Raw genomic sequence first — 24,960 nt, forward strand, 5'->3', positions numbered from 1 at the left:
ATACTTAGATGAGGGAGCACTTTGAAAAAAAAGTATGCAAATATAAATTATCATAAAATTATACACTTTATTTAGTTATTTATTTATTTATTTCTGGGACAGAGTTTTGCTCTTGCTGCCCAGGCTGAATGAAGTTCAATGGTGCAATCTTGGCTCGCTGCAACCTCTGCAGCGACTGAACCTCTGTTTAAGCAACTCTCCTGCCTCAGCCTCCTGAGTAGTTAGGATTACAGGCGTGTGCCACCATGCCTGGCTAATTTTTGTACTTTTAGTAGAGAGGGAGTTTCACCATGTTGACCAGGCTGGTCTTGAACTCTTGATCAGACTGGTCTTGAACTCTCAAATCCACCTGCCTTAGCCTCTGAAAGTGCTGGGATTACAGGCTTGAGCTGCCGTGCCTGACCCCACTTTATTATTTTATTTTTTTAACTTGAATTTTCTTTTCTTTCTTTTTTATAACTTTTATTTCCATAGGTTATTGGGGAACAGTTAGTGTTTGGTTACATGAGTAAGTTCTTTAATGGTGATTTGTGAGGTTTTGATGCACTCATCACCAGAGCAGTGTACACTGCACCCTATTTGTAGTCTTTTATCCCTCACCCGCTTCCCACTGTTTCCCTGAGTCCCCAAAGTCCATTGTGTCATTCTTATGCTTTTGCATCCTCATAGCTTAGCTCCCACTTATAAGTGAGAACACATGATGTTTGGGTTTCCATTCCTTAGTTACTTCACTTAGAATAATAGTCTCCAATCTCATCCAGGTTTCTGTGAATGCCATTAATTCATTCCTTTTTATGATTGAGTAGTATTCAATAATATATATATGTATGTCAATCTATATATGTATATTCAATCATATATGATTCAATTATATATAATTGTAGATATATAATTGTGGGAGTGTGTGTGTATATATGTATATATGTATATACACACACACACACACACCACAGTTTCTTTATCCACTCGTTGTTTGATGGGCATTTTGGTTGGTTCCACTATTTTGCTATTGTGAATTGTGCTGCTATAAACATGTGTGTGCAAATATCTTTTTCTTATAATGACTTATTTTCCTCTGGGTAGATACCCAGTAGTGAGATTGCTGGATCAAATGGTAATTCTACTTTTGGTTCTTTAAGGAATCTCCACACTGTTTTCCATAGTGGTTGTATGAGTTTATATTTCCACCAGCAGTGTAGAAGTGTTTCCTATTGACCTCATCCATGCCAACATCTATTTTTTGATTTTTTGATTATGGACATTCTAGCAGGAGTAAGGTGGTATTGCATTGTGGTTTTGATTTGCGTTTCCCTGATCATTAGTGATGTTGAGCATTTTTTCATGTATTTATTGGCCATTTGTATATCTTCTTTTGAGAATTGTTTATTCATGTCCTTAGCCCATTTCTTGATGGGACTGTTTGTTTTTTTCTTGTTGAATTGTTTGAGTTCATTGTAGATTCTGGATATTAGTCCTTTGTCAGATGCATAGATTGTGAAGATTTTTTCCCACTTTGTGGGTTTTCTGTTTACTGACTGTTCCTTTTGTCGTGCAAAAACTCTTCAGTTTAATTAAGTCCTGGCAATTTATCTTTGCTTTTATTGCATTTGCTTTTGGTTCTTGGTCATGAAATTCTTACCTAAGCCAATGTCTAGAAGGGTTTTTCCAACGTTATCTTCTAGAATTTTTATAGTTCCAGGTCTTAGATTTAAGTCGTTAATACATCTTGAGTTGATTTTTGTATAAGGTGAGAGATGAGGATCCAGTGTCATTCTCCTTCTTGCGGCTAGTTAATTACCCAACACCATTTGTTGAAAAAGTGTGTCCTTCTTGTGACTAGCCAATTATCTCAACACCATTTTTTGAAAAGTGTGTCCTTTCCCCACTTTATGTTTTTGTTTACTTTGTTGAAGATCAGTTGGCTGTATCTTCTAGAATTTTTATAGTTTCAGGTCTTAGATTTAAGTCTTTAATACATCTTGAGTTGATTTTTGTATAAGGTGAGAGATGAGGATCCAGTGTCATTCTCCTTCTTGCAGCTAGTTAATTACCCAACACCATTTGTGAAAAAGTGTGTCCTTCTTGTGACTAGCCAATTATCTCAAAACCATTTTTTGAAAAGTGTGTCCTTTCCCCACTTTATGTTTTTGTTTACTTTGTTGAAGATCAGTTGGCTGTAAATTGTACACTTTAAATGTGTGAATTGGATGGTATGTGAATTATAATTCAAAATAGCTGTTTTTATCATTATTATATTTTGAGACAGGATCTCACTCTGTTGCCCAGCCTGGAGTGTGAGGTACAATCATGAATCACTGAATCCTCAGCCTCCCAGGCTCAAGTGATCTTTCCATTTCAGCCTCCCAAGTAAGTGGGACCACAGGCGTGTACCACTACACCCAGCTAATTTTTACTTATTTTTATTTTTGGTGGAGATGTGGCCTTGCCCTGCTGCCCAGGCAGACCGCAAGGCTGGTCTCCAACTCTTGAGCTCAAGCAATCCTCCCACCTCAGCCTCCCAAAGTGCTGGGATTATAGGCATGAGCCACTGCACCCAGCCTGTTACTGTTTTTAACAGCCTTTATGATCTTACTGTGAAAATCAAGCATGAATACAAGATGTCTTATCCAGCCAGAAAACTTGCGCTGGGAAAATTAAATTTTAGGTATTGTGTTTAATATAAGATTAAATAAACTTATTTGAACAATGTCTAGTATCATTTACCAAGATAAAGCTCCAATTAAACCTTTTCATTATTTGCTATGAAAGTATGTTCTCATTTTAGTTAGATTTACTTACTTCTATTTTGGGTTGGGTGAACTTTAATTTTTGGCATGAAGAACCCTCCCTTTTCAGAGGCTGGAACTTCTCTGGCTACCAAGCCTATGAACCTCTCCACAGGGCAGCCTAGTTTCCAGATGCATATAAAAGATGGTTCTTTGGTTTCTGCCACTGATTGACATTCTGTCACCATCACCCAAGGACACCGTAATGGGAGTGGGGTTAACCCTCCCATTAACCCTGACCCAGCCGTGTTAGGTAGCGAGGGTGCTTAAGTGAATTCTAATGTTATAGGTCTGTGTATCAGGGATTGTTTTCTTTTTCTTTTCTTTTCTTTGAGACAGCATCTTGCTCTGTCGCCCAGGCTGGAGTGCAGTGGTGCAATACTAGCTCACTGGAATTTCTGTCTCCTGGGTTCAAGCGATTCTCCTGCCTCAGCCTCCCGAGTAGCTGGGACTACAGGCCTGCACCACCGTGCCTAATTTTTGTATTTTTAGTAGAGACGGGGTTTTGACATGATGGCCAGGCTGGCTTCGAACTCCTGGCCTCAAGTGATCCACCTACCTTGGCCTCCCAAAGTCGTAGGATTACAGGCGTGCGCCTAGCCCCACGGAATGTTTTCATATTATGATGTATTCTGCTTACTGGTTCAACTTCCTAACTGTATCACTGGATAATGAATGTTTAAATAACTAGAATACCCCACACCTGATTGTGACATTGTGGGGGAAGCAGAAGAGTCAGGTAAAGATCAGAGTGAGTGACATCTGAGAGTCTTAGTGCCAGACTCGGAGGTTCTGAGTCTGCTGGGGGTCATCTGGGCCTGTTCACACTGGATCATAGGTCACCACCCAGTCTCCTAGTCATCCAGGCTGCTAGGTGGGGGAAGGGAGAGGCTGAGGACCACCTCCTGAACGACCCCAGCTGCTGCCATTACTAGAGCTCACCTAGCTTCCTGTTCTCAGCCCATCCTTTCAGCTTTCTTGGCTCCAGATCTAGGAGTGGAGGCTACAGCCAGAGTTGGGAGGTGAGGAAGGGACAAGGAGGTATAGGAGGACCGCAGGACAGGTGAGGGAGACAATCCCACGTGCCTTGCATTGGAGAAAACAACGCTGGGGTCCTCACAGGGACGCACCTGCCGCCTGAGGTGAGATAAACTCGGAACATGGCTGTGCTTTACCTGAGAAAGCGCAGGGCCCCAGACCTGGAGACCTTGCATGACTACCTTCCTCTTGGGGTTCTCCTGGTCCCAGGCCAGGCTAAGTCAGTCTGGCTGCGACTCTGTCTCTTCCCTGAGTGACGGCCTGGGTCCAGCTCCTCCAGGCCCCACCATTCAAGGCCCTGTGCTCGGGGAACTCTTGCCACAAGTGTCCTGCAAGAACCCTTGACCCAGAGCTCCTGCATGTCTATCTCAAGTGAGAATCTGAGGACACCAATGAACTCTTCTAGGCTTCCTGGGAGCCCTATGCCCCAAGCACGGTCCCCAGAGGAAGGCCAGAGACCGCCAGCTGGAGACAAGCTAGCTAATGGCATCAGGAACAACAAGGTAGCCTGGAACTTGGCCTCACGCCTCTATCACCTGGAGGGCTTTCGGAAGTCTGAAGTGGCTGCCTACCTGCAGAAGAAGTAAGGGGCTTTGAGCCTGGGGAAGGCTGGAGGCTGAGGCAGCCAGGGAAGAGCTGCCGAAGGGCTCTCTCCACTGGCCACCCTCCCCTTCCCGGCCCTGCCCTGTTCCCTCCCCATCTCCCCTCCCAACTCTTCCCCCAGACCTTCACTGTGTCTGCTGCTTCCTCTCAGTCACGGTCACACTGTGTCACCTCTTCTCCACACCCTTGGTCCTTGGGCCTCGCTGCCTTGCCAACCAGAGTCCATAGGTCTCTCCCGGTGTCGCCCAGTGTACACTGAATAGGGTAGCAGGGCATACCAGACCCTGGCTGCCCCCTTGTCCTGTCAGGACCCAAGGCCCAGTGTGCCCGCGCCCTTCCCTTGCTCACCCCCACTGCATCAGGCCCCATAATGTGTGCAAGTCCTGGGGGCCCCAGTGCATCTGCGGCCCCAGCCCAGGCCCCTAGTGCAGACTCCATGCCCCTTTTCCCTCTGCAGCAATGACTTTAGCAGGGCTGTGGCTGAGGAGTACTTGTCCTTCTTCCAGTTTGGAGGCCAGAGCCTGGACCGAGCCCTCCGGTAATGTCTTTGGGTCCTCTCTGGGGAGGCTGTGGAGGATGGCACGGGGGCAGTGGCACCAGCCTGAGGCCGGGATCTGATTGGCCCTAAGCTCCTGGGCTCTCTCCTTGACTCTGGCCCTTCTTTTCAGGAGCTTCCTCCAGGCATTGGTGCTCAGTGGGGAGACTCAGGAACGGGAGCGAATCCTCTACCAGTTCTCCAGACGCTTCCACCACTGCAATCTGGGGGTCTTCCCCTCAGTAGGTAGGGAGGGGCTGACCCTGACAGCAGAGCAGGGAAACTTTGGGGTGCCCTTGTCTGCTTGGGAGTTTAGTAGGTGACAGTGAACTGGGGGGAGTGTGTTGGGGACTGTGGAGAATGGAAGCATTCCAGGGTTTCTGAGGTTACCCCACCCAGTGTGGGCAAAGGAAACAGGAACCCTGGTTCCAGTGAGCTTTCTCTCCACTCCCCTATCTCTGGGGCAGATTCTGTACACACCTTGACATGTGCAATCATGCTCCTTAACACGGACCTGCACGGACAGGTAAGACGGTGGAGAGAGTCCCTGTGGGAACTGAGGCCGGGGCTGTGGCAAGGGGTTTGGGGAGGAGAAGACCAGAGGCCTGAGACCGGGCAGGGAACACCCCTGAGGGATGTGGGTCTGGGGAGCTGGAAAGGGTTCCATGGTGGCTGGCTGGGGGGTTATTCTATTGGGATGGAGGGTGTGCTCAAGTCATCCCACTTCTCCGTGGATACAGAACATTGGCAAGAGCATGAGCTGCCAGGAATTCATAACCAACCTGAACGGGCTGAGGGATGGCGGGAACTTCCCCAAGGAGCTGCTAAAGGTATGTGCCATGGGATCTTCTTACGGGCTCAGGACCCGGGGATCCCTACTTAGGACCTGCAGCCTTGGTTCTTTGTTCCAAGGGAGATGCTGAGCTTGAGACTGGCTTTGCCAAAATATCCTTGAGAGAACAGGGCTTATTTATTGCAGGCTAGTAAAAGTGTGGTCCCTGGCTGGCAGCATCAGAAGCATCTTGGAATTTGTTAGCCATGCAAATCTGCTGGCTCCCTGTGCTGGACTTACTGAATCAGACTCTCTGAGACTGGGACCCCTAAAATATTTTCTTAAGTTTTCAAGTCATTCTTACCCCTTCAAAGTCTGAGAAGGGCAGAGCTACACACGGTGAAAGTCCGGAGCTCAGACTTGGGAGCCTGGTGTTCCCGGGTTTGAATTCTAGTCTTGGGCAATTTGCCCCCTCTTGGCCAACTCAAGTTCCTCCTGAGGGTATTAACCACTTTACAATGCCATTATCAAGGTGAAATAAAATCTGTCAAGTGCTCAGCACGGTGCTTGGCACACAGCATGTGTGTCATAAGCAATTAAAATCATTTGCTGTTTCATCATAGTCACGCATCACTTACCGATGAAGGTATGTTCTGAGAAATGCATCGATGGGCAATTTCACTATTGTGTGAACATTATAGAGTGAACTTACACAAACCTAGATGTACAGCCCACTGCACACCAGGGCTATATGGGATAGCCTATTACTTCTGGGCTACAAACCTGCATGGCACACGGCTGTACTTAATACTGCAGGCAATTCTAGCACAGTGCTGTACTTGTGTATCTAAACATAGAAAAGGTACAATAAAAACATGATAGAAAAGATTAAAAATGATACACTTGACAGCTCCATCATAATCTTACGGGACTACTATCATGTATGCAGTTCATCCTTGACTGAACCATCGTGATGCTGTTATATGGTACATGGCTCTCCTTCATGAACATTTACTGAACACCTACTATGTGCCAGACATCTTGCTAGGCACTGCAAGGGCTATAAAAGCAAGTGAGATAACATCTACATTAATACGTCAAACTTTTAGCGCATCATTCATTCATTTATTGCTCATTTATTGTGGGGATCGGTCAGCCAGTTTCTTCTCCATCAGATCCCTCCCAGCAGGATGCCAGGAAGGCAATTCATTTCTCCTCCATGAGAACCAGTTAAGGCCTCACTAAGCATGGGCAGGACAGGGACTTGTCTGCCTTGGTCATCATCTTTTTTTGTTTGTTTGTTTTTTGAGATGGAATCTCGTCCTGTCACCCAGGCTGGAGTGCAGTGGTGTGATCTTGGCTCACTGCAACCTCCGCCTCCCAGGTTCAAGCAATTCTCTTGCTGAGGCTGAGGCCTCCTGAGTAGCTGGGATTACAGGTGCATGCCACCACTCCCAGCTAACTTTTCATAGTTTTAGTAGAGATGGGGTTTCATCATGTTGGCCAGGCTGGTCTCGAACTTCTGACTTCAGATGATCCACCTGCCTCGGCCTCCCAAAGTGCAGGGATTACAGGCGTGAGCCACCGCGCCCAGCAGGTCATCTTTATGTCTTTAGCACCCAGCATAGTGCTTGTCACTGGGAAATGCTCCAGAAATACTTTGCTGCACAGATGGATGGATGGATGGATGGATGGATGGATGGATGGATGGATGGATGGATGGATAGATGGATGCATGCTTGCCTACTCAAGGAGGAAGGGTAGCTATGTTGTGGGTGGAGGAGGCAGGCTGTACACATGCCCCTATCCTACCTCTGCCAGACAAAGAGGCTTTAGGCTCCACAGTCCTGAGTTTTCCCTGCCCACCTGTGTGCTTCTGTTCCAGGCCCTCTACTGGTCTATCCGCAGCGAGAAGCTCGAGTGGGCCGTGTGAGTGAGACCCCCTTTCCCCTGTCCTCCTCACTCCCCTCCCCTGTCTTTGGGCTGCCCTCCCTCTGTCACCCATCTAAGATTTAGAGAAACTCAAATAGTGTTCCCCTCTGAGTGGGACAAAGCCAGAGGCAGGGCTCTGGGGAGACAGCATAGAGGAGCCCAAGTAATGCTGGAGGGCCAGTGGTAGTGGAACATGGGGTACGGCAGAGTTTTCGGGAATTGATGGGTCTGCTCTGAAGGAGGACTCCTGTTGGGGGGGTCCTGGGGTGTGGCTCCCCAGGAAAAGAGAGGTTGCTGAGGCTCTGGGAGACAATGGATACCTCCCAGTGGTCTTTGCGTAGTCAGCACTTCCAGCCCGATTCTCTGTTGTTCAGGGATGAAGAAGACGCAGCCAAACCTGAGAAGGCCCGGCCGTCCCTGCCAGCTGGCAAGATGAGCAACCCCCTCCTCCATCTGGCTCAGGATCCTACGGTGCCCACCTACAAGCAGGGCATCCTGGCTCGGAAGATGCATCAAGATGCAGATGGCAAGAAGAGTGAGTGTCTGCTGCCCACAAACAGGGTGGTGTGCTGGGAGCGGCCCTGCTCAGGTACCTGTGCGGATGCATGCACAGGTGTGCAGAGAGATGGCCCGTGTTGAGGACAGGCAGCCAGCCCACGTTCCTTCCTCAATGTGTACTGAACAGTGACCTCGTGCTGGATGCTGTGTGAGGTGCTAGAGGGTAGGTGGGAGAACCCAGACAAAACAGGTCTAGTTATTCCTGGACCCCAGAGTCCCTGTAGTAAGATAGAGATTAGACAAGTGTGTCAATGTCTGGGACAAAAAGGTAGCAAGAGCTGAGTGTCTAGAGGCTGAATCAAGTGAGGAGCAAAAGGTTTTTGGTTTTGCTTTGGAAGTGGGATGTGGGGACAGGGAGAGGTAAGGCTCCTGGTAAGTGACGGTATCTGCACTGAACTTTGGAGAAGAAGAGGGTCTGGAATTTGGAAGCTGGGCACAGGGCATCCCACACAGAGAAAACAGCAAGCCAAGTTTGCTCAGAACATGGGGTGTGTGCAAGGGAGGTACACTTGTGGCAAAATTGCCAGGGCCTGCGTTTGGGCCTCATTCCGCAGGCAGCTGAAGGCTTTTGATTAGGGTACCAACATGACCAGAGTGGTGATCTCAGCAGACTAATGTGCAAGCACTGATTGAACAGGGTGGGGCGACCAGGATGGGAATTAGCATTTGCTGTGAAGCCGCCGGGGCCCTAGGGCTCACCACACAAGACCAGGGTGGAGAGGTAGGGGGAAAAGAGAGCAGGTGGTGTTCAGAGTGGGGTACACAGGGAAGGACACCCCAAAGCCGGGCCCTGAGCCCTTGAGCCCCTCTGGATGGGTATGCAAGGTCAAGAGCATCCTGCAGGGACTAGAAAGCTGTCTGATGGAGCTGTGTTTGTGCCTGGGTGTTTGCCACTACTTGGGGTAGTGGGTGTGTGTTTGGAGTTGGAGAGAGGATGATCTGTATGAATATCCATATTTGGGTGTGAGTGGTTCTATGGTTTCATTTACAGGAGGGATTGCCTGTGTGTGGAGAGACTCAATGTGTACTGAACAGTGACCTCATGCTGGATGCTGTTTGTTTATGATTGTATATGTTTTCTTGTGTTAGCATGTTCTGCATTTGTGTGCATCCTGGTGAGAGACTGGAGGTGGTGTGAGGGGCAGGGGGCTTATGCACACTTGTGTGTGTCTGAGTGTGTCTGGATGCTGTTGCCCCCACCTACATTTGTGTTCTGTTCCTGGAACAGCGCCATGGGGCAAGCGTGGCTGGAAGATGTTCCACACCTTACTGCGAGGGATGGTTCTCTACTTCCTGAAGGTAGGAAAGGAGCCAACACCCCTGTCAGAATGGGAGACTGAGAGAGGCCCAGAACTGTCTGGAGGGTGGGCAGCTGATGGTCACCTCTTGTCTGAGCCCCTGTGACTGGTAGCAGGGAGAAGACCACTGCCTGGAGGGGGAGAGCTTGGTGGGGCAAATGGTGGACGAGCCTGTTGGGGTGCACCACTCGCTGGCCACCCCCGCCACCCATTACACCAAGAAGCCGCATGTCTTCCAGCTGCGCACGGCTGACTGGCGCCTCTACCTCTTCCAGGCACCGTAAGTCCCTGGGGTGGGAGACTGTGGCAAGGCCTTGCCTTGCCCTAGTTCTCTCTCCACTGACCCTGCTGACACCTGAGGCCTGTGGACCCCGGGGGCCCTGGTGCGAATGGCCATACTGATCAGAAATTCTTAGAATGTGGCAGCAGGAAGAGGAGCTGAGGACCAGGGATGAAGTCCAGGCATTGCCTACTTCCTCACCATCCTTGGCCAACTTTGCCAGCACAATATGCCTTTTCCTTGTCAGTGGGATCAAGCCTCCCAGTTCAGAACACAGGATTCTGGGAAGCTGCTAACGATTGACCAAGTTTGGCATTTGTTATAAAATCTGTTACTTTCTCAGACTGTCCTCTTTATTTTTTATTTTTGAGACAGAGTCTCGCTCTGTCGCCCAGGCTGGAGTGCAGTGACTCGATCTCGGCTCACTGCAACCTCTGCCTCCTGGGTTCAAGCGATTCTCATGCCTCAGCCTCCCGAGTAGCTGGGATTACAGGCGCGCACCACCGTGCCTGGCTAATTTGTGTATTTTTAGTAGAGACGGGGTTTCACCATGTTGGCCAGGCTGGTCTCGAACTCCTGACCTCAGGTGATCCGCCTGCCAAGGCATAGCCACAGCACCCGGCCTCCAGATTTTCCTCTTTATTGATAACAAATGCCATGGTCAGAGGTCGAGTGCCCTGCTAGTGGCAGGGCTCTAACTATGGGAGGCTGAGTCCTGAGCAGCTGGCCAGCTGTGCAACCAACCACAGGAGGCTGCGGGAGGAGGGTGACAGGACCAACTGTGTGTCCCTGGGGACCAACGACCTTCTTTGCCCCAGCACTGCCAAGGAGATGAGCTCCTGGATCGCGCGTATCAACTTGGCTGCGGCCACACACTCCGCACCGCCCTTCCCCGCCGCCGTGGGCTCCCAGCGCAGATTCGTGCGGCCCATCTTGCCGGTGGGCCCCGCCCAGAGCTCCCTGGTATGGCCTCCGGGAAGGGGTGGGGTACGTTGAATTGGGAATGTGCACCTGGAGCCCTAGGACTAGCTCAGGGAGGCTGGAGGCCGGCTGCGCACCCGGCCTGGGAACTGAGGTGACCAAGAGGGCAGCACACCCGGGCCCGGAAAGCGGTGGAGGGGACGCCCGGGACAGCGTCCCTCACCGCCTGCCGCTCGCAGGAGGAGCAGCATCGATCCCATGAGAACTGCCTGGACGCTGCCTCGGACGACCTGCTGGATCTGCAGAGGAACTTACCAGAGCGGCGGGGCCGCAGCCGCGAGCTGGAGGAGTACCGCCTGCGGAAGGAGTACCTGGAGTACGAGGTGAGGGGCCGAGCCCACCTCCCCGCCGCTGCGCAGGACCCTCTCCGCCCTCTCGAGGCTGCCTCGGTCCTTGCAGCCGTCACTGCTCTGACCGCGCCGGGGCGGGGAGAGGCGCTTGTGTGAAGGCGGGGCCCGTGTGTGATCTCTGCAAAGGGGCAGGGACTCCCATAGGGACACCCGTGTGCACGGGCGTGCGCAAAGAGTGTGTGTCCCCATGCACTTAGGCCTTTCACCTCTTGTCCTGGGGGCACATAGCAGCTGCTTGTCTGGAAACACCCATAGCAGACGTTATTTTATAGTTTACTTTCTCCTGAGTATATTTGATTTTTCCCAAGTTGAAAGAATTAACTACATTTCAGCTGAACTGTTCCATCTAATACCTGCCAAATAGGTAGTATTTATGGAGCTTGTCTTCCTTGCATGGATTATCTCATTCAATTATCTAACAACTTTGGGTAGGTACTGTTATCCTCATTTTACAGATAAAGAAACTGAGGCACAGAGAAATTAAACTACTTGTCCAAACCTGGTAAATTTACATGCTGCTTCAAATGCCCCATTTATGGTCTTAACTAAGAAATGACCATGTTTTTTTGTTTATGTTTTGTTTTGTTTTGTTTTGAGATAAAGTCTCATTCTGTCGCCCAAGCTGGAGTGCAGTAGCTCCATCTCAGCTCCCTGTAACCTCCGCCTCCCAGGTTCAAGTGATTCTCCTGCCTCAGCCTCCCAAGTAGCTGGGATTACAGGTGTTAGCTACCACCCCTGGCCAATTTTTGTATTTTAAGTAGAGACAGGGTTTCACCGTATTGGCAAAGCTGGACTTGAACTCCCAGCCTTGAGTGGTCTGCCTGCCTCAGCCTCCCAAAGTGCTGGGATTACAGGTGTGATCCACTGCCCCTGGCCAGTAATGACTTTTGTTGGCTCTACAGCCCATGTTGAAATGTTTCATCCCCTAGTCTCCCCCAACCCTCACCCATCCACCCACACTCCCCAATTCTGCTTTGGTGTCATGTCACTTCATCCCAGATCCTAACACTGGGTGCCTGCTTCAGGGGTCCTGAGTGCCTGCTTAGGGTGAGGGCCCACTGGGGAGGAAGCATAGGTTAATGCAGTGTGAAAACAGAGGGAATCAGAGGCCACCCAGAGGCAGAGACCAGGAAGTGGGAATCAACATTGCCTCCTGCCTGTCCCCACTGCACCCTCATGCAGCCTTCTGCCTTTCAAGGCCCCAGCCTATCCCTTGGCTTGGTGATTGTATCCATGGCTGTGAACTCCCCACTTTTCAGAGGCTTCAGGGTGTGGCTGTGAGGACCCAACCTCTTCCTCCCACTGACCAGCTAGGACCTTTAGCAAGCCACTAGCCCTCCCTTCCACAGTGATTTGTGCCCCTCCCAGGGCTGGCATGAGGATCCAATGGGATGGAGGGTGAGGAAGCACTTTGTAAACTGGAAACCATATCGCAAGGATGCTAGCTGCAGGGGCCTTAGTAGTACAGTGTTAAGCAGATGAGGGTAGTTAGGATCATGCTCCACAGATGCCAATTGTTAAAATGCTATTCAGACCCAATTAGGGCTGTACAGATGTGAGCTGTTTGTGTGTAGGGCTGCAAAGCTCTCAGGCATAGTGGGTGACACATCTTTTAGTGCCTCAAAGATGGAACATGGCATAGAGATGTTAGTTACAGCACTCCAAGGGGTTGGTTATTATAAAGGGCTGGGCTGATATGTGTCATTATAATACCATCCAGAGGTATGCTCTGCAGTCTGCTTGCCCAAGCATTATACTGACACTCACTGTTGGTCCAGCCCTCTTTCTGCAGAGGTCTGTATCACCATAGCTTCAAGTACCTGTGAGCTGTCCCTCACGATTCTAGCCTCCTCCCGGCCTGGAACCAGGATGGTGCTAAGGTGGTGGGGACTGTGTGTTGCAGAAAACCCGCTACGAGACCTACGTGCAGCTGCTGGTGGCTCGCCTGCGCTGCCCCTCCAATGCTCTGGACCTGTGGGAGGAGCAGCTGGGGAGGGAAGCTGGAGGCACTCAGGAGCCCAAGCTCAGCCTGAAGAAGTCCCACTCAAGCCCGTCCCTGCACCAGGATGAGGCTCCCACCACAGCCAAGGTGAAGCGCAACATCTCAGAGCGCAGAACCTACCGGAAGATCATCCCCAAGCGGAACCGCAATCAGCTGTGAAGCCGCACCACCTCAGAGACACTGGCCCCTGCTCCAGGGTACACTTGAGATGGACCTCCCTGGAGGAGACTTATTTCAATGAGTCCACCATGACGGAGGAGGCACCTCCTTTCCCTGCTAAAGGACAAACCTCATTTCCCTGTGGCCCTCATTCTCATGCTCACTGAAGCTTTCCTAATACTGCTGTGCTGCCCCCCACCCCCATGGCAGTCCCTCCGAAGCCCCAGTCCCTGGCCACACCCAAGGGAAGAGGGAGGTTGAGGACTTGACTTTCCTCCTGGAGCTCATCCCATGTCACCCTGCAGGCCCCAGAATCCAGAGTGGCCTCATTTCCTAGACCTGCTGGGAACTCAGCACTTGTTTGAGAACCAGTGCATATGTGGTGTGGCCTTGGCTTCTGGGGGAGAGCTTGGGGCAGCAGAGGTCCCCTGGGCAACCCAGCCAGGGGAGCCACAGCTCTGAGAATGGTCTTGCTCTGGGAATTAGCTGACCTTCCTGGGGAGGCCCCAGGAGAGTGAATTAGGGACTCTTGAGAGATTCCCAATCAGCCTCCTGTGACGCAGGAAGCAGGGTCGCTAAGGTCCTGCCCACTGAAGGGACAGCCTTCTGGGCAGGGACCTTGGGGGGCTTCAAGGGCTCCGCATGGCTGTGGGGCCCCGTGCCTTTGTCTCCTTTCCCCCTACAGTCGTCCTTTCCCCTGAAGCAGATGAAACAGCCTCACATACCCAACTGCCCATCAACAGAGCAGGGCTGATGGCATGAGTGAGGGCTGGGAGGGGTGGGGCCTCCAGAGCTTTGCAGTGAACTCTGGAACCCTGGGAACAAGAAGCCTTTGTTCCAACAGAGCAGGGAAGGAGGTTCTCTAGGTTCAGACCACTGGAGAGGATAGAGAAGTAAAAGGTGGCGACAGTTTCCCTTAGGGGTCTGCCTGGCAGGAGCCACGGCTCAGGAGAGTTGTGAGGGGTGGGATGGAGGCTGGAGACCAGGTGAGGCCTAGGCCAGGCTTGGGAGAGTCTTCTGTGCGCCTTCCTACACATGCCTTAAAGCTTCCTTCCTGGACGAAGGTGCCTGGACCCCTTCCCCATCTCTGACAGCTCAGAGGGTCTCCGCTGCTCCCCTCTGGGAAATCCCCTCGTCCTGCCCTCTGGCTGCCTCCCAGCTGGACTTGTTCTCTGAGGGAGCTTCCGGAGACTCATGGACTTGGGGCTCTGCCTGTAGGAAGGAGGCTGGGCTGGAGGGAGCAGCCACCATTGTCTCCGTTCAGCCAAGTGTGCAAGTAGGCTGCCCGCCAAGAGGGGGCCTCTGCTACCCACTGCTGCCTTGCTGGCTGACGCACTGCCTCCCCAGCCTTCCTGCTGGGCCACTCTCCTCCCTTCCCGTGCTTGTAATCAGCTCTGGGGCCTGGACCTCCACAAAGTCAGGCTGGCCCTTGGAGGCCATGTTTGGGTCTCCGGCCAGGTCCTGGGGCTAGGCCATGCACCCAATGGGTGCACAATAAATACAGGTCAACAAAGACGGAAGTGTGTCAGTGTGTGAGGAAGGGAGGTCAGGCAGCTAGGACCACCTGCAGCGTGGCAGGCTTCATCCCTCTTTGCTTCAAGTGTGTATGTGTGTCTGCATGTGTGTAGTGTCTGTGTCTGTGTTCATGCATATGCAGGAGTCACACGGTCGTAGGCTGTCAAAGCTGGAGGAGACCTCAGAATCATTCATTCACCTACTTGCTCATTTATTCATTCATTCATTTTGCAAATAATATGGGACGCTTTCTATGTGCCAGTACTAGGGGATCCACAAATGAATTAAACATGTCCCTGACTCCATGAGTTGACAATCTTGCCCCCTGGTTTCCTGCTCTCAGTTTACAGATGCACTTTTATCTTGCTGGGGAAGTGTGCTGAAAAGACACATTCCCAGCCCACACCCAGGGATGCTGATTCAGTCAGCCTGGGTCAGGGGGGTAGATAAATATGTTGGGTAACTCTGATGTGTAAGTAGCAGTTAGCTGCAGTACAGTCCAATTGCCTCATTTGATTGAGGTGGAATCCCAGCATCGGGTGGACGTGACTTTTGGCCCAAGACTAATGCTTACAAACTAAATGGAGTAGGTTGTTAGAACTCACCGAACATGCATCCTTTTTTCTTTTCTTTCTTTCTTTTTTTTTTTTGAGACGGAGTTTCACTCTTGTCACCTAGGCTGGAGTGCAATGGTGTGATCTTGACTGACTGCAACCTCCACCGAATCAAGCATTTCTCCTGCCTCAGACTCCCAAATAGCTAGGATCATAGGCGAGTGCCACCATACGTGGCTATTTTTTGTATTTTCAGTAGAGATGAGGTTTCGCCATGTTGGCCAGGCTGGTCTTGAACTCCTGACCTCAGGTAGTCCGCCTGCCTTGGCTCCGCAAAGTGCTGGGATTACAGGCGTGAGCCACCAATCCCGGCCTATGCATCCTTATTTCTAAAACCATGAGAAAAGGTGGAAGTTTGAATGCATGGGTGTGTGACACTTTGATGCTCCTTGGCTCATGTAGAACCGGCACCTCTCTTTCACCTGAGCACGTGGAATCTTCAGAGCCAGATGATGGTGGCTGCCTGGCCTCCCATAGTGGATGCTGCCCAGGCACCTCTGCCTGGAGGGTCTGGGTTGTGGGCTGCAGTTATGACATGTGACCACTTGGAGGCGGGCTTGCATCTTTCTAGCTTCTGGCTGCTCAGGTGTCCTGCTGTGGAGCGGCGCTGTGCTCCCTGAAAGGCAGAAAGTTACTGTGTGTGCCCCCTATGCCATCACAGAACCAGGACCTTCAACTTCGTCACACCCACAGTGGCCCAGGCCAGGACTCGCACCATCTAGGGAAGCCTCTCCTAGGGAAAAGATTGGGGCTCTGACATCTTCCTGCAGATGTAAAGAAAGACGTCTCAGAAGTCTACGGGGACAGCCCACAGCTCCCCACAGGATTGCTCCAGGTAGCCCTGGAAGGTGAAAGCTGAGCAGGCCCCAGTCCCCATCCTAGGTATGGAACAGATCAAACTGCCATAGGCCTATGTCTGACCTTCTTGTCCCCACCCCATGCTCCCCTGGCACCGGCGTCCTTCTCTTCGCAGGAGAAGGGACAGACAGAGGTTCTCGGTGATGAGCTCAGGCTCTGGAAGGGCAGTTGAAGTCTGGCTTTAGTTCTTCCTTTCCCATACAGGGTAGCTCAGCTTCCGGGGGCCTGGGCCTGCTGTGACCCAGGTTGACACCCCTGATATAACTGCTTCCTGGGCTCTCATGATCTCAGCTGAGCCTGGCTTTCTGCTGATGACATTTGTTTGTTGCTTGCCAGGCACCAGGGTAGATAAAAAGATCACTAAGACCTGGACCTTTTTCCTTAGGGGGCTCTGAGTCTTCTGGAGATGGAGACATATGGGATGTGTCGGGGTTGGAAGGAGCGGGACTGGAGGGTGGGGGTGAGGGGGGCAGAGGGAAACAGGGCTGTCAGGGTGGCCTAAGGCCAGATCATACAGGGCCTCCAATGCAGCCAAGGACAGTGGCTTTTTGTGAATGTACAGTGCAATTTTTATTTTTTATTTTTTGAGACAGTGTCTCGCTCTGTCATCCAGGCTGGCGTGCAAAGATGCAATCTCAGCTCACTGCAAACTCTACCTCCTGGGTTCAAGAGATTCTCCTTCCTCAGCCTCCCGAGTAGCTGGTATTACAGGCATGCGCCACCACGCCCGGCTAATTTTGTATTTTTTAGTAGAGACAGAGTTTCGCCATGTTGGTCAGGCTGGTCTCAAACTCCTGACCTCAAGTGATCCAGCCACCTCGGCCTCCCAAAGCATTGGGATTACAGGTGTGAGCCACCATGCCTGGCCAGTGCAGTGCAAATTGTATAGAGAAGAGTGCCAAGCTCAGGGCTTGGGGGACAGCCTAGGGATTTCATTTTAAGAAGATGAGCTTTTATCTGGCCGGGCACCGTGGCTCACGCCTATAATCCCAGTGCTTTGGGAGGGTGAAGCGGGCGGATCACCTGCGGTCAGGAGTTTGAGACCAGCCTGGCCAACGTGGTGGAACCCAGTCTCTACTGAAAATACAAAAAATAGCCGAGCATGGTGGCACATGCCTATTATACCAGCTACTCAGGAGGCTGAATCAGGAGAATGGCTTGAACCCAGGAGGCAGAGGTTGCAGTGAGCTGAGGTTGCGCCATTGCACTCCAGCCTGGGCGACAGAGCGAGACTCTGTCTCAAAAAAAAAAAAAAAGTGAAATGCCTTGAATAAGTAAGGCCAATGAGTAGGGTCAGAATATAGACTGCAAATGCCCCGTACTATTTGTGTAACTTATATGTAAATCTGAAATTATTTCAAAATAAATATGAAAAGAGAAAAAGGCAATATCCCAGAACCTTGTGAAAACCTGGCCATAGCAGGTCCTTTTTCCTCCTGCTGAACTGAGCAGGCATGCTCACAGGTCCTCAGGGTTTTCTGAATGGCTGCTGTCCTCCCCACTGGCCCCTCTGCCCCCCAGCTGATGCCCATGCCCCCTCACCAGCTCATCGTGGCTTGCACCTTTACCTGTTCCCTTCATCTTCCCTTCTCCAGAGGAAGAGGTGCTCTCCACAAGCCTGTGACTAACCGTTCCCCTCAGCCGGCACACTGGCCCCTCTTCTCCTGCCTGCCACAGACCTGTCTCCTTCGTGGGCCCACTGGGGCTCTTTGGGCCTATTCTCTACCCCCTTCATTATCATGCCTTGTAAACATCATCATGAGCAAAAATCAAAGCTGGTGTTAGACTCTCTTGCTTTCTGTAGCTGAGCCTGGCTTCCCTGCTTTCTGTGATGAATTCACGGGATGTGTGCGCTTTGCCAGCTGTTCCCAGCCCTTACCAGGTTCCCATTCATACCTGGCTCTAATTCACACCTTACAAATCGGCGTCCACCCCACCTTTGCCTGAAATGCCACCTCCCAGGGCCATTGATGGCTTCAGTCATCAACTCCAACACCTTCTCAGCCTTCTTCCTCCATCACCTCTCAGCGACCTTTGGCCTTGGTAGCCATGTGATCATCTACCAGACCCTGCACCAAGACTCAGCCTGATCTTGCCCCAGTGGCCAGGCCCTTGAGTGGGAATGCCAGGAATTGAGTCCAGCTTTTCCAGCCATCTGACTGTGGCCAGTTAGCCTCTTATGTTCTGTTTGCTTCTCTATAAAATGGGGATAATAACACTACTTATGTCGTAAGGTCCTCGTGAAGATTAAGTGAAATTATGCACGTAAACATCTCAAAACAATGCCTGGCACAGAAGGAACACCTGTGAGGCTAGCTATTAATTCATAGCCTAACCAGACTTACCCCACGTCTGCTCCCCTCCTCCTCTGGGCTCTGGCTTAGGCTCTGCCCTCATGCATGCCATCCTGCTCGGATACTGGGTCTCTGCACTTGGCTCTGCCTTGGCCTGCAAATAATAAATCTTAGCTCAAACGAGCTTTAGCAGAAAAGGACTTTGATTGACTCCAATAGCTGAATAATCTGTGTCCAGGTGAGGTGAAGCTTCATCTAGGGCTCCACTCTGATCCAAGGCCCCTTTTCTCTCTTGTTCTTTTGGAGGCTCCATCTCCCAGGCCTATGAGCGGGAGCAACCCTCATGCTTCCAAGATGGCCCCAGGAGCTCCCAAGATCCCTTTTCTTGGTGCAAATCTAGCAGGAAGTGATTCTCTGCTTCCTGTAAGTTTCAAGCTCAAATCCAGGAATAGTCTCCTGTAGCAGCCTGCCTTGGGCCATGTGCCCATATCTGAGCCAGTCACTAGGGCAAGGGGTTTAAGGAGATCAGAGTCCATTTCTGGAGAGGATGAGAGTGAAGTCAGCACCACCCAAAACATAGGGACCAGCTGTGGCGAAATTCTGAGCACTAGAAGGACAGGCTAGGAGGAATGGATGATGGGGAGAAAACCAACTAATATTCAGATGCCCTTTCCTCTAGGAGGCCTTCCCTAAGTCTTCCTCCTTCAGTTTCTATCACAGGAAACTCTGTAACTCTCCTCTCCTCTCTCCTCCTCATTTCTTTTCTTTTCTTTCTTTTTTTTTTTTTTTTTGAGACGGAGTCTCACTCTGTTGCCCAGGCTGGAGTGCAGTGGCACAATCTTGGCTCACTGCAAGCTCTGCCACCCGGGTTCACGCCATTCTCCTGCCTCAGCCTCCCGAGTAGCTAGGACTACAGGTGCCCACCACCACGTCTGGCAAATTTTTTGTATTTTTAGTAGAGACAGAGTTTCACTGTGTTAGCCAGGATGGTCTCAATCTCCTGACCTCGTGATCCGCCTGCCTCGGCCTCCCAAAGTGCTGGGATTACAGGTGCGAGCCACCGTGCCTTGGCCCTCTTCATTTCTTTTTGCCTCTCTGCTTCCAGAGCAACATAGACTCCCTGTGGGCAGGAAATGGAATTGTTGATTTCCACTGTTTCCCCAGGGCCGGATTATCTAGAGTCGAAAGAATGCACATCTCAAAACTATCTCCTGGTTCTTTTTCTACTTTCTTGCATATTCTTTTTTTATTTTTTATGGTTTTTGAGATGGAGTCTCACTCTGTCACCCAGGCTGGAGTACAGTGGCATGATCTCAGCTCACTGCAACCTCTGCCTCTTGGGTTCAAGTAATTCTCCTGCCTCAGCCTCCTGAGTAGCTGGGATTACAGTCATGTGCCACCATACCCAGCTAATCTTTGTATTTTTAGTAGAGATGGGGTTTCACCATGTTGGTCAGGCTGGTCTCAAACTCCTGACCTCATGATCCACTGGCCTTGGCCTCCCAAAGTGCTGGTGCATATTCTTTTTTTGTCTTTCCTGCTACTCCCTCTTGCTCTTCCCACCCCTAAACTACGTAGCCTCAAAGATCTTACCTGGCTGACTGATGAGCTTTCAAGATAGTTTCTGGAAGATGCCTCTAAATCTAAGCCTTCAACTCTCATCTCTGTTCTGAATTTCAGACCTGGAATTCTAACTGTCCACAATCCATGGCTCCTCAATACATCTTCCATACGGTACAGTTGTTACTTATCACCCGTAAGACCACACTTGGCGTCGTCTCCTGAAAACTAGTCCTCTCCTGACTCCCCTGCTTCTGTGAGTGATTCTGCAGTGGCCTGAGGTCATCCATTACTTTGAAAGATCTCACACCAGGGTACATATGGAGATTTGACCCGGACGGCTGGACCTGTGCCTCACGATCAGGGTAGAAGCCTCTAGCTGTCTCATTTCTTTGTCCTCCTCTGTGGTGTGACACAGGTGCAGGAGGAGGTACACAGACACGGAAGAGATGCTTTCCCTGTGCAGGGTTGCTGACAGTCTTGCCCGTAACTCCTGGCCTCCTCCCCCTGCATGTACACATTCACTGCTCTGACCCTGAGTTGGACCCAGCTAGGAATTGTGACTTCAGTTACTAGTATTTCCTCTGAGCCTCTAGTCATGGCCAAGGGCTAATCTGTATATGAAAACCCACTTGAAAGAAATCCCAGAGCTGAAGAAAGAATTGAAACACACAGAGCGTTTCCTTGCTCAAGGGAGTGTGGACTTCAGCACTTTCACAGAGCAGAGGCTGCAGGTGACCACCTTGGCTCTCCCTGCAGGAGACAGCCCAGGGAAACTGAGCCTGAATTTGTTGCCATGTTTTGAGGACATTATCCACGCTAGTCTCTTTCATCTGGGCCGAGGTGGGTAATTTTCCTTAGAGTCAAGTAATAGAAAAAGTGTTGCTTCTTCCGAGAGCTGGTACATTGCCCTCTTGTGAATGAAAGCTACGTATGTGACCACAACACCCTTTCATTTGACCACTAAGAGACTGAAGGCCAATTCTGGATCAACTTTACAGCTGCCTAGGGTCTGCTATACCACCCATGGCATACTTTCTGTGGTCTGATGCTTTATTTTTTATTGTATTTTACTAATTTATGGCATGCATATCATATGAGCTGTCTCAAATCCTCCCCAGAATAAGGTGAGGAATATATTAATATTTAAAATAAAATAAACAAAATGTCAGTGTGTGTGTGTCTTAGGCTGGAAATTCCTTAAGGGCAGGGACCATGTCTGTTTATATAGCACCTGGCACAGTGTCAAATTGAGGCTTAACACATGAATTTTGATGAAGAGCAGAAAGAAGCTGCAGAGACTTAGGCCTCATGCTCCCACTGATAGTCATCCAGACCCTGTTTGCCAAGGTCCCCTTCCTCATGCCTGACGAATCCTTACCCCACTCCTGACCATACAGCTTCACTCCCCACAGTCTACCTGGTCCTCACCCAAGCTCATGCTCTCTCACAAGCCCAGCCACACCCAAATCTGCTCAGAGGTTCACCCCAATCACCCAGCCCACCCTTTCACCCACTGTCCCCGCCACCCTGCAAGCCCATCCCAGGCTGGGCAGCCGCATGTGGTGCTAGGAAATGCCACTGGCATTTGAGGCCTTTGAGGTGCTGTCCCCACACGTGCCTTGGCCCTGTGGGGGCCTCCAGCCAGGCAGGGACCCGGGAGAGGGAGGGAGAGGATAAGCCGCTTCGAAACTCCAGATGCAGCAGTTAAAAAGAGGACAGAGGCAATGATCCTTCAAATTGCCACATCTGTATAATCTGCCTTTTATTTTCTGCTTCATGAAGTTTTATTTCCTATTATTTATTCACCTCCCCGCCCTCCCCTCCCCTGCCTCTACTCCTCCTTAGCAGGCGACATGCTCAGATGGGTCCTGAGCCCTGGCCTGGGTCTGGGTCCACCCCCATCCCCTCCCTGGGGCTGGCTGCTGGGAGGAGGCACCTGCTCCCCGCTTCTCTGACTCCCTGTCTTCTACTTTCCCTTCCTTCCTTGGGACATTTGGGTACTGCATCCCCCCATCATTGTGTTTCAGCCTCTAAAGTCCCCTCCCTCCATCCTTGAAGTAGAGCTCTGAGAAAATGTGCATGGATCATGGGATCATGGAGGTGAGGCCTGTTCCTAAAGCCTGTATCACTGTCACCTCCCCCAGCAGTCCTAGAACTCGCAGCCAGGTGATGTCCCTGGCCCTCTCCTTTCCTTTGCTTGCCATTTCCCACTCTCCCCACCCTGGAACCTTCCCTCCCTTTTCTAGTTCTCCAACCTGTGGTTGGGGAGCTGGGCTGGTCCACCCTGGGTGCAAGGGGCTATCAAGATGGGAAGGAGGGGACCAGCCAGATGTGCAGGGAGGTGCAGCCTGTAGTGTGTTTTCAGACCCTGAGCACCCACTGCCCCCTTCCCCACCCAGGTGTAAGAACAAAGAAGCAACTCAGAGAGAGACGCAGGCCTTCTGGTCCTAGGCTTGCGGTCCGGTTAGATAGGTTTGGAGCAAGTCTGGAAGACGGTGGTTGGAAAGGGGTGAGAGGGTGTTTGGGAAAGGATGCTCATGATGTTTTATTTCTTCCTCGCCTAGCACCACCTTACTCCTCCCAGACACAGAAGCATAGGAGGCCAGGGGAGCAGCCTTTTTCCAGGAAGACAGGTCGGACTTCAGGCTTGAGGGTTAGAGTTTGCAGTTGCTGTTCCTAGTGGCTGCTTCTTGGAGAAGACAGTGATCCCAGATAGAGGCCTAGGATGATCCTGAGGGACTTTGCAAATATTATCTGAAACCCAACAGTATTTTGTGTTTTATATGCAACCGTCTTCTGATCTTCACTTTCCTACTTTGCTCTATAGTTCTGTACAAGTCTCGTTTCTTAAGCTATTGTGTTTTTTTGTTTGTTTGCTTGCTTGTTTGTTTGTTTTTTTCCCCTTGGGAACTGGGAGGAGTCCTTTTGGGTTCATCTTGTTTTCTCCTGGTGCCTACCAAAGGGAAATGTTCATAGCAGGTAGTTCATGAAAGACTTCTGAATGAATGAATGAATAAATCAGCTAATGTAAGGGTTATAGCAGAATCCTCATGTCCCAGCCTATATTAACTGTGGCTAGCTGGCTCTCCTCTGGTTTCTGCCCCATCCTGGACTTTTTTGGAAGCCTGGCTTCAGCTCAGTGGCAAACTGAGTCAGGATCCAAGCTCCCATCAGGGAGAGTGGGGCACCATAAGCCGCCCCACCCCCACCCCAAACACAGAGCAGATTCCAAATATGGAAATACGGTGTTTGCCTGATGGAAAATTACCGGGGATATCTGGGAGAAAGAGGGTTTCATATCTAAACCAGTCAGATGAGGCCATCAATGCTTTTCACTGACCTGGGTCACTACTGCGTCACAGTGTTAAGCTGCACATTTTTCTGGCTCAAGCCACGCATTTTACAGTTGAGGTAAGTGAGCAGTCTCCCGGGGTAGCCAGCAGGGAAGGGACAGAAATCCAGTCACAACCCTACACTCCAGGTCTGGGCTCTTTTAGGAACATCCCTCAGCCAATCTCTCCCAGGGGGAAAACAAAGGCAATGACCAGGGGCCACGTTATTATGATATGATAACTAGCAAAACTTTAATAACACCAACCAGTTCAGCCCCTAGAATAACAGACTGGGCAGACCCTTTCCCCCTGCCTCAGCAAAGAGGGTGTTTCTAGGGAAGAAACGGCTACACTTTGCAGGTAAACACTTTCATCACCTTCATGGCGACAAGAGCTCCAGGCCTTGTTCCTCCCTTCTTTCTTCCTCCTTGTCTCTTTCTCGTCCTTGTTTTCCTTCGGTGGGGAAACGAGTTTCCATTCTGACCAAGCTCATCTGTTTTAAGGACAATTTCTTTCCTGCTGCAGTTAAGTCTTCTGGGTGCTCTCGTCTCCCCAGGGGGACGGCTATATGTGGGGGTACCAATGCTACCCACAGCTGGGGGCCTCCCCACTGGGTCCCTCTAGGGGGTGAGGACAGGGGAATGATGTGACTTCGGTGGGAGGATGAGAGGGCCTGGACTGTGAGGTCCCAATCTGTGCTCCTAGCAAGGGCTGTGGCTGTCAGTGAAGCTTGCTACCAGGCCCCCATCTCCAGCAAAAAAAGCAAACAAACATAAAACAAACAAAAAAGACAGTATTTACAAATGAACTTGTCTCTCCTTGGGGCGGCTCTGGGCGTCTGGGTAGTAGGCGGATAAGCCTGCACCCGCATGGTTGTGTGCAGGAGCAGGAGCTCAGGCTCCTGAAACTGGGGGGGAGGGTGCCTTGTCTGGGGGAGGTGCCTTGGCTGTGGAAAAGGCAGGAGAGAGTCTGACGGGAAGAAGACCATGGAGGAGGAGGAGAAGTGGGGGGGTCTCGGAGGGGGTGGGGAAGGGAGGCGCGGTGGGGGGGTGTTGGCTTCACGCTGTTACTAGTTTGATTTATCCCTAATGAGTTCTCAGCACATGGCTGCTCCCGGCTCACTCCAGGGGCCAGCCGGCCCGCCCCAACTCTGCAGCAACAGCAGCAGCTCGCTCAGAAAAGAGCCAATTTCCACACTGCACAGTCGGCTTCACTCAGGGGGAAATCACATTTCCCCGGGAGAGCCGCAGGCGGCGCTTCCCTCCACAGCCTGGCCGGCTGCCACGGGGCACAGATGCCAAGGAGCTGGGTCCCCCACCTCCCCTTCTCTCCCCATCCAAAGCCCCTCTTGCTGCCTTCCAGGAGGCCTGAGTCCCTTCACTGTGCACCTTAGCCCCTGCTGCTTCTCAAGGATAGGGGAAAGAGTGAGGTCAGGGGAAGGAGAGACCTGTCTGCCCTGCCTGCCTGCTCCAGCTTCTTCCAGGAAGGAG

At 51.1% G+C, this 24,960-nt stretch overlaps 1 protein-coding gene across 2 annotated transcripts in view; it reads left to right on the forward strand.

Moving 5' to 3' along the window:
* The window catches only part of PSD4 (pleckstrin and Sec7 domain containing 4), a 45,876-nt gene extending 31,067 nt beyond the window's left edge, over positions 1 to 14,809 (forward strand). For both annotated transcript variants that reach the window (XM_011959485.1, XM_011959486.1), the window contains 12 exons: positions 4,198 to 4,407; positions 4,885 to 4,965; positions 5,096 to 5,208; positions 5,430 to 5,488; positions 5,703 to 5,792; positions 7,620 to 7,663; positions 8,041 to 8,201; positions 9,453 to 9,523; positions 9,636 to 9,802; positions 10,621 to 10,765; positions 10,963 to 11,106; positions 13,037 to 14,809. In XM_011959485.1, coding sequence (XP_011814875.1) covers positions 4,198 to 4,407; positions 4,885 to 4,965; positions 5,096 to 5,208; positions 5,430 to 5,488; positions 5,703 to 5,792; positions 7,620 to 7,663; positions 8,041 to 8,201; positions 9,453 to 9,523; positions 9,636 to 9,802; positions 10,621 to 10,765; positions 10,963 to 11,106; positions 13,037 to 13,294 — 1,543 coding nt within the window. In that variant the 3' untranslated portion in view covers positions 13,295 to 14,809. The remainder of the gene's footprint in view (positions 1 to 4,197; positions 4,408 to 4,884; positions 4,966 to 5,095; positions 5,209 to 5,429; positions 5,489 to 5,702; positions 5,793 to 7,619; positions 7,664 to 8,040; positions 8,202 to 9,452; positions 9,524 to 9,635; positions 9,803 to 10,620; positions 10,766 to 10,962; positions 11,107 to 13,036) is intronic.
* The last annotated feature ends 10,151 nt before the right edge of the window (positions 14,810 to 24,960 follow it).

Source organism: Colobus angolensis, unplaced genomic scaffold (genome assembly GCF_000951035.1).
Source record: "Colobus angolensis palliatus isolate OR3802 unplaced genomic scaffold, Cang.pa_1.0 Scaffold498, whole genome shotgun sequence".
NCBI lineage: Eukaryota > Metazoa > Chordata > Mammalia > Primates > Cercopithecidae > Colobus > Colobus angolensis.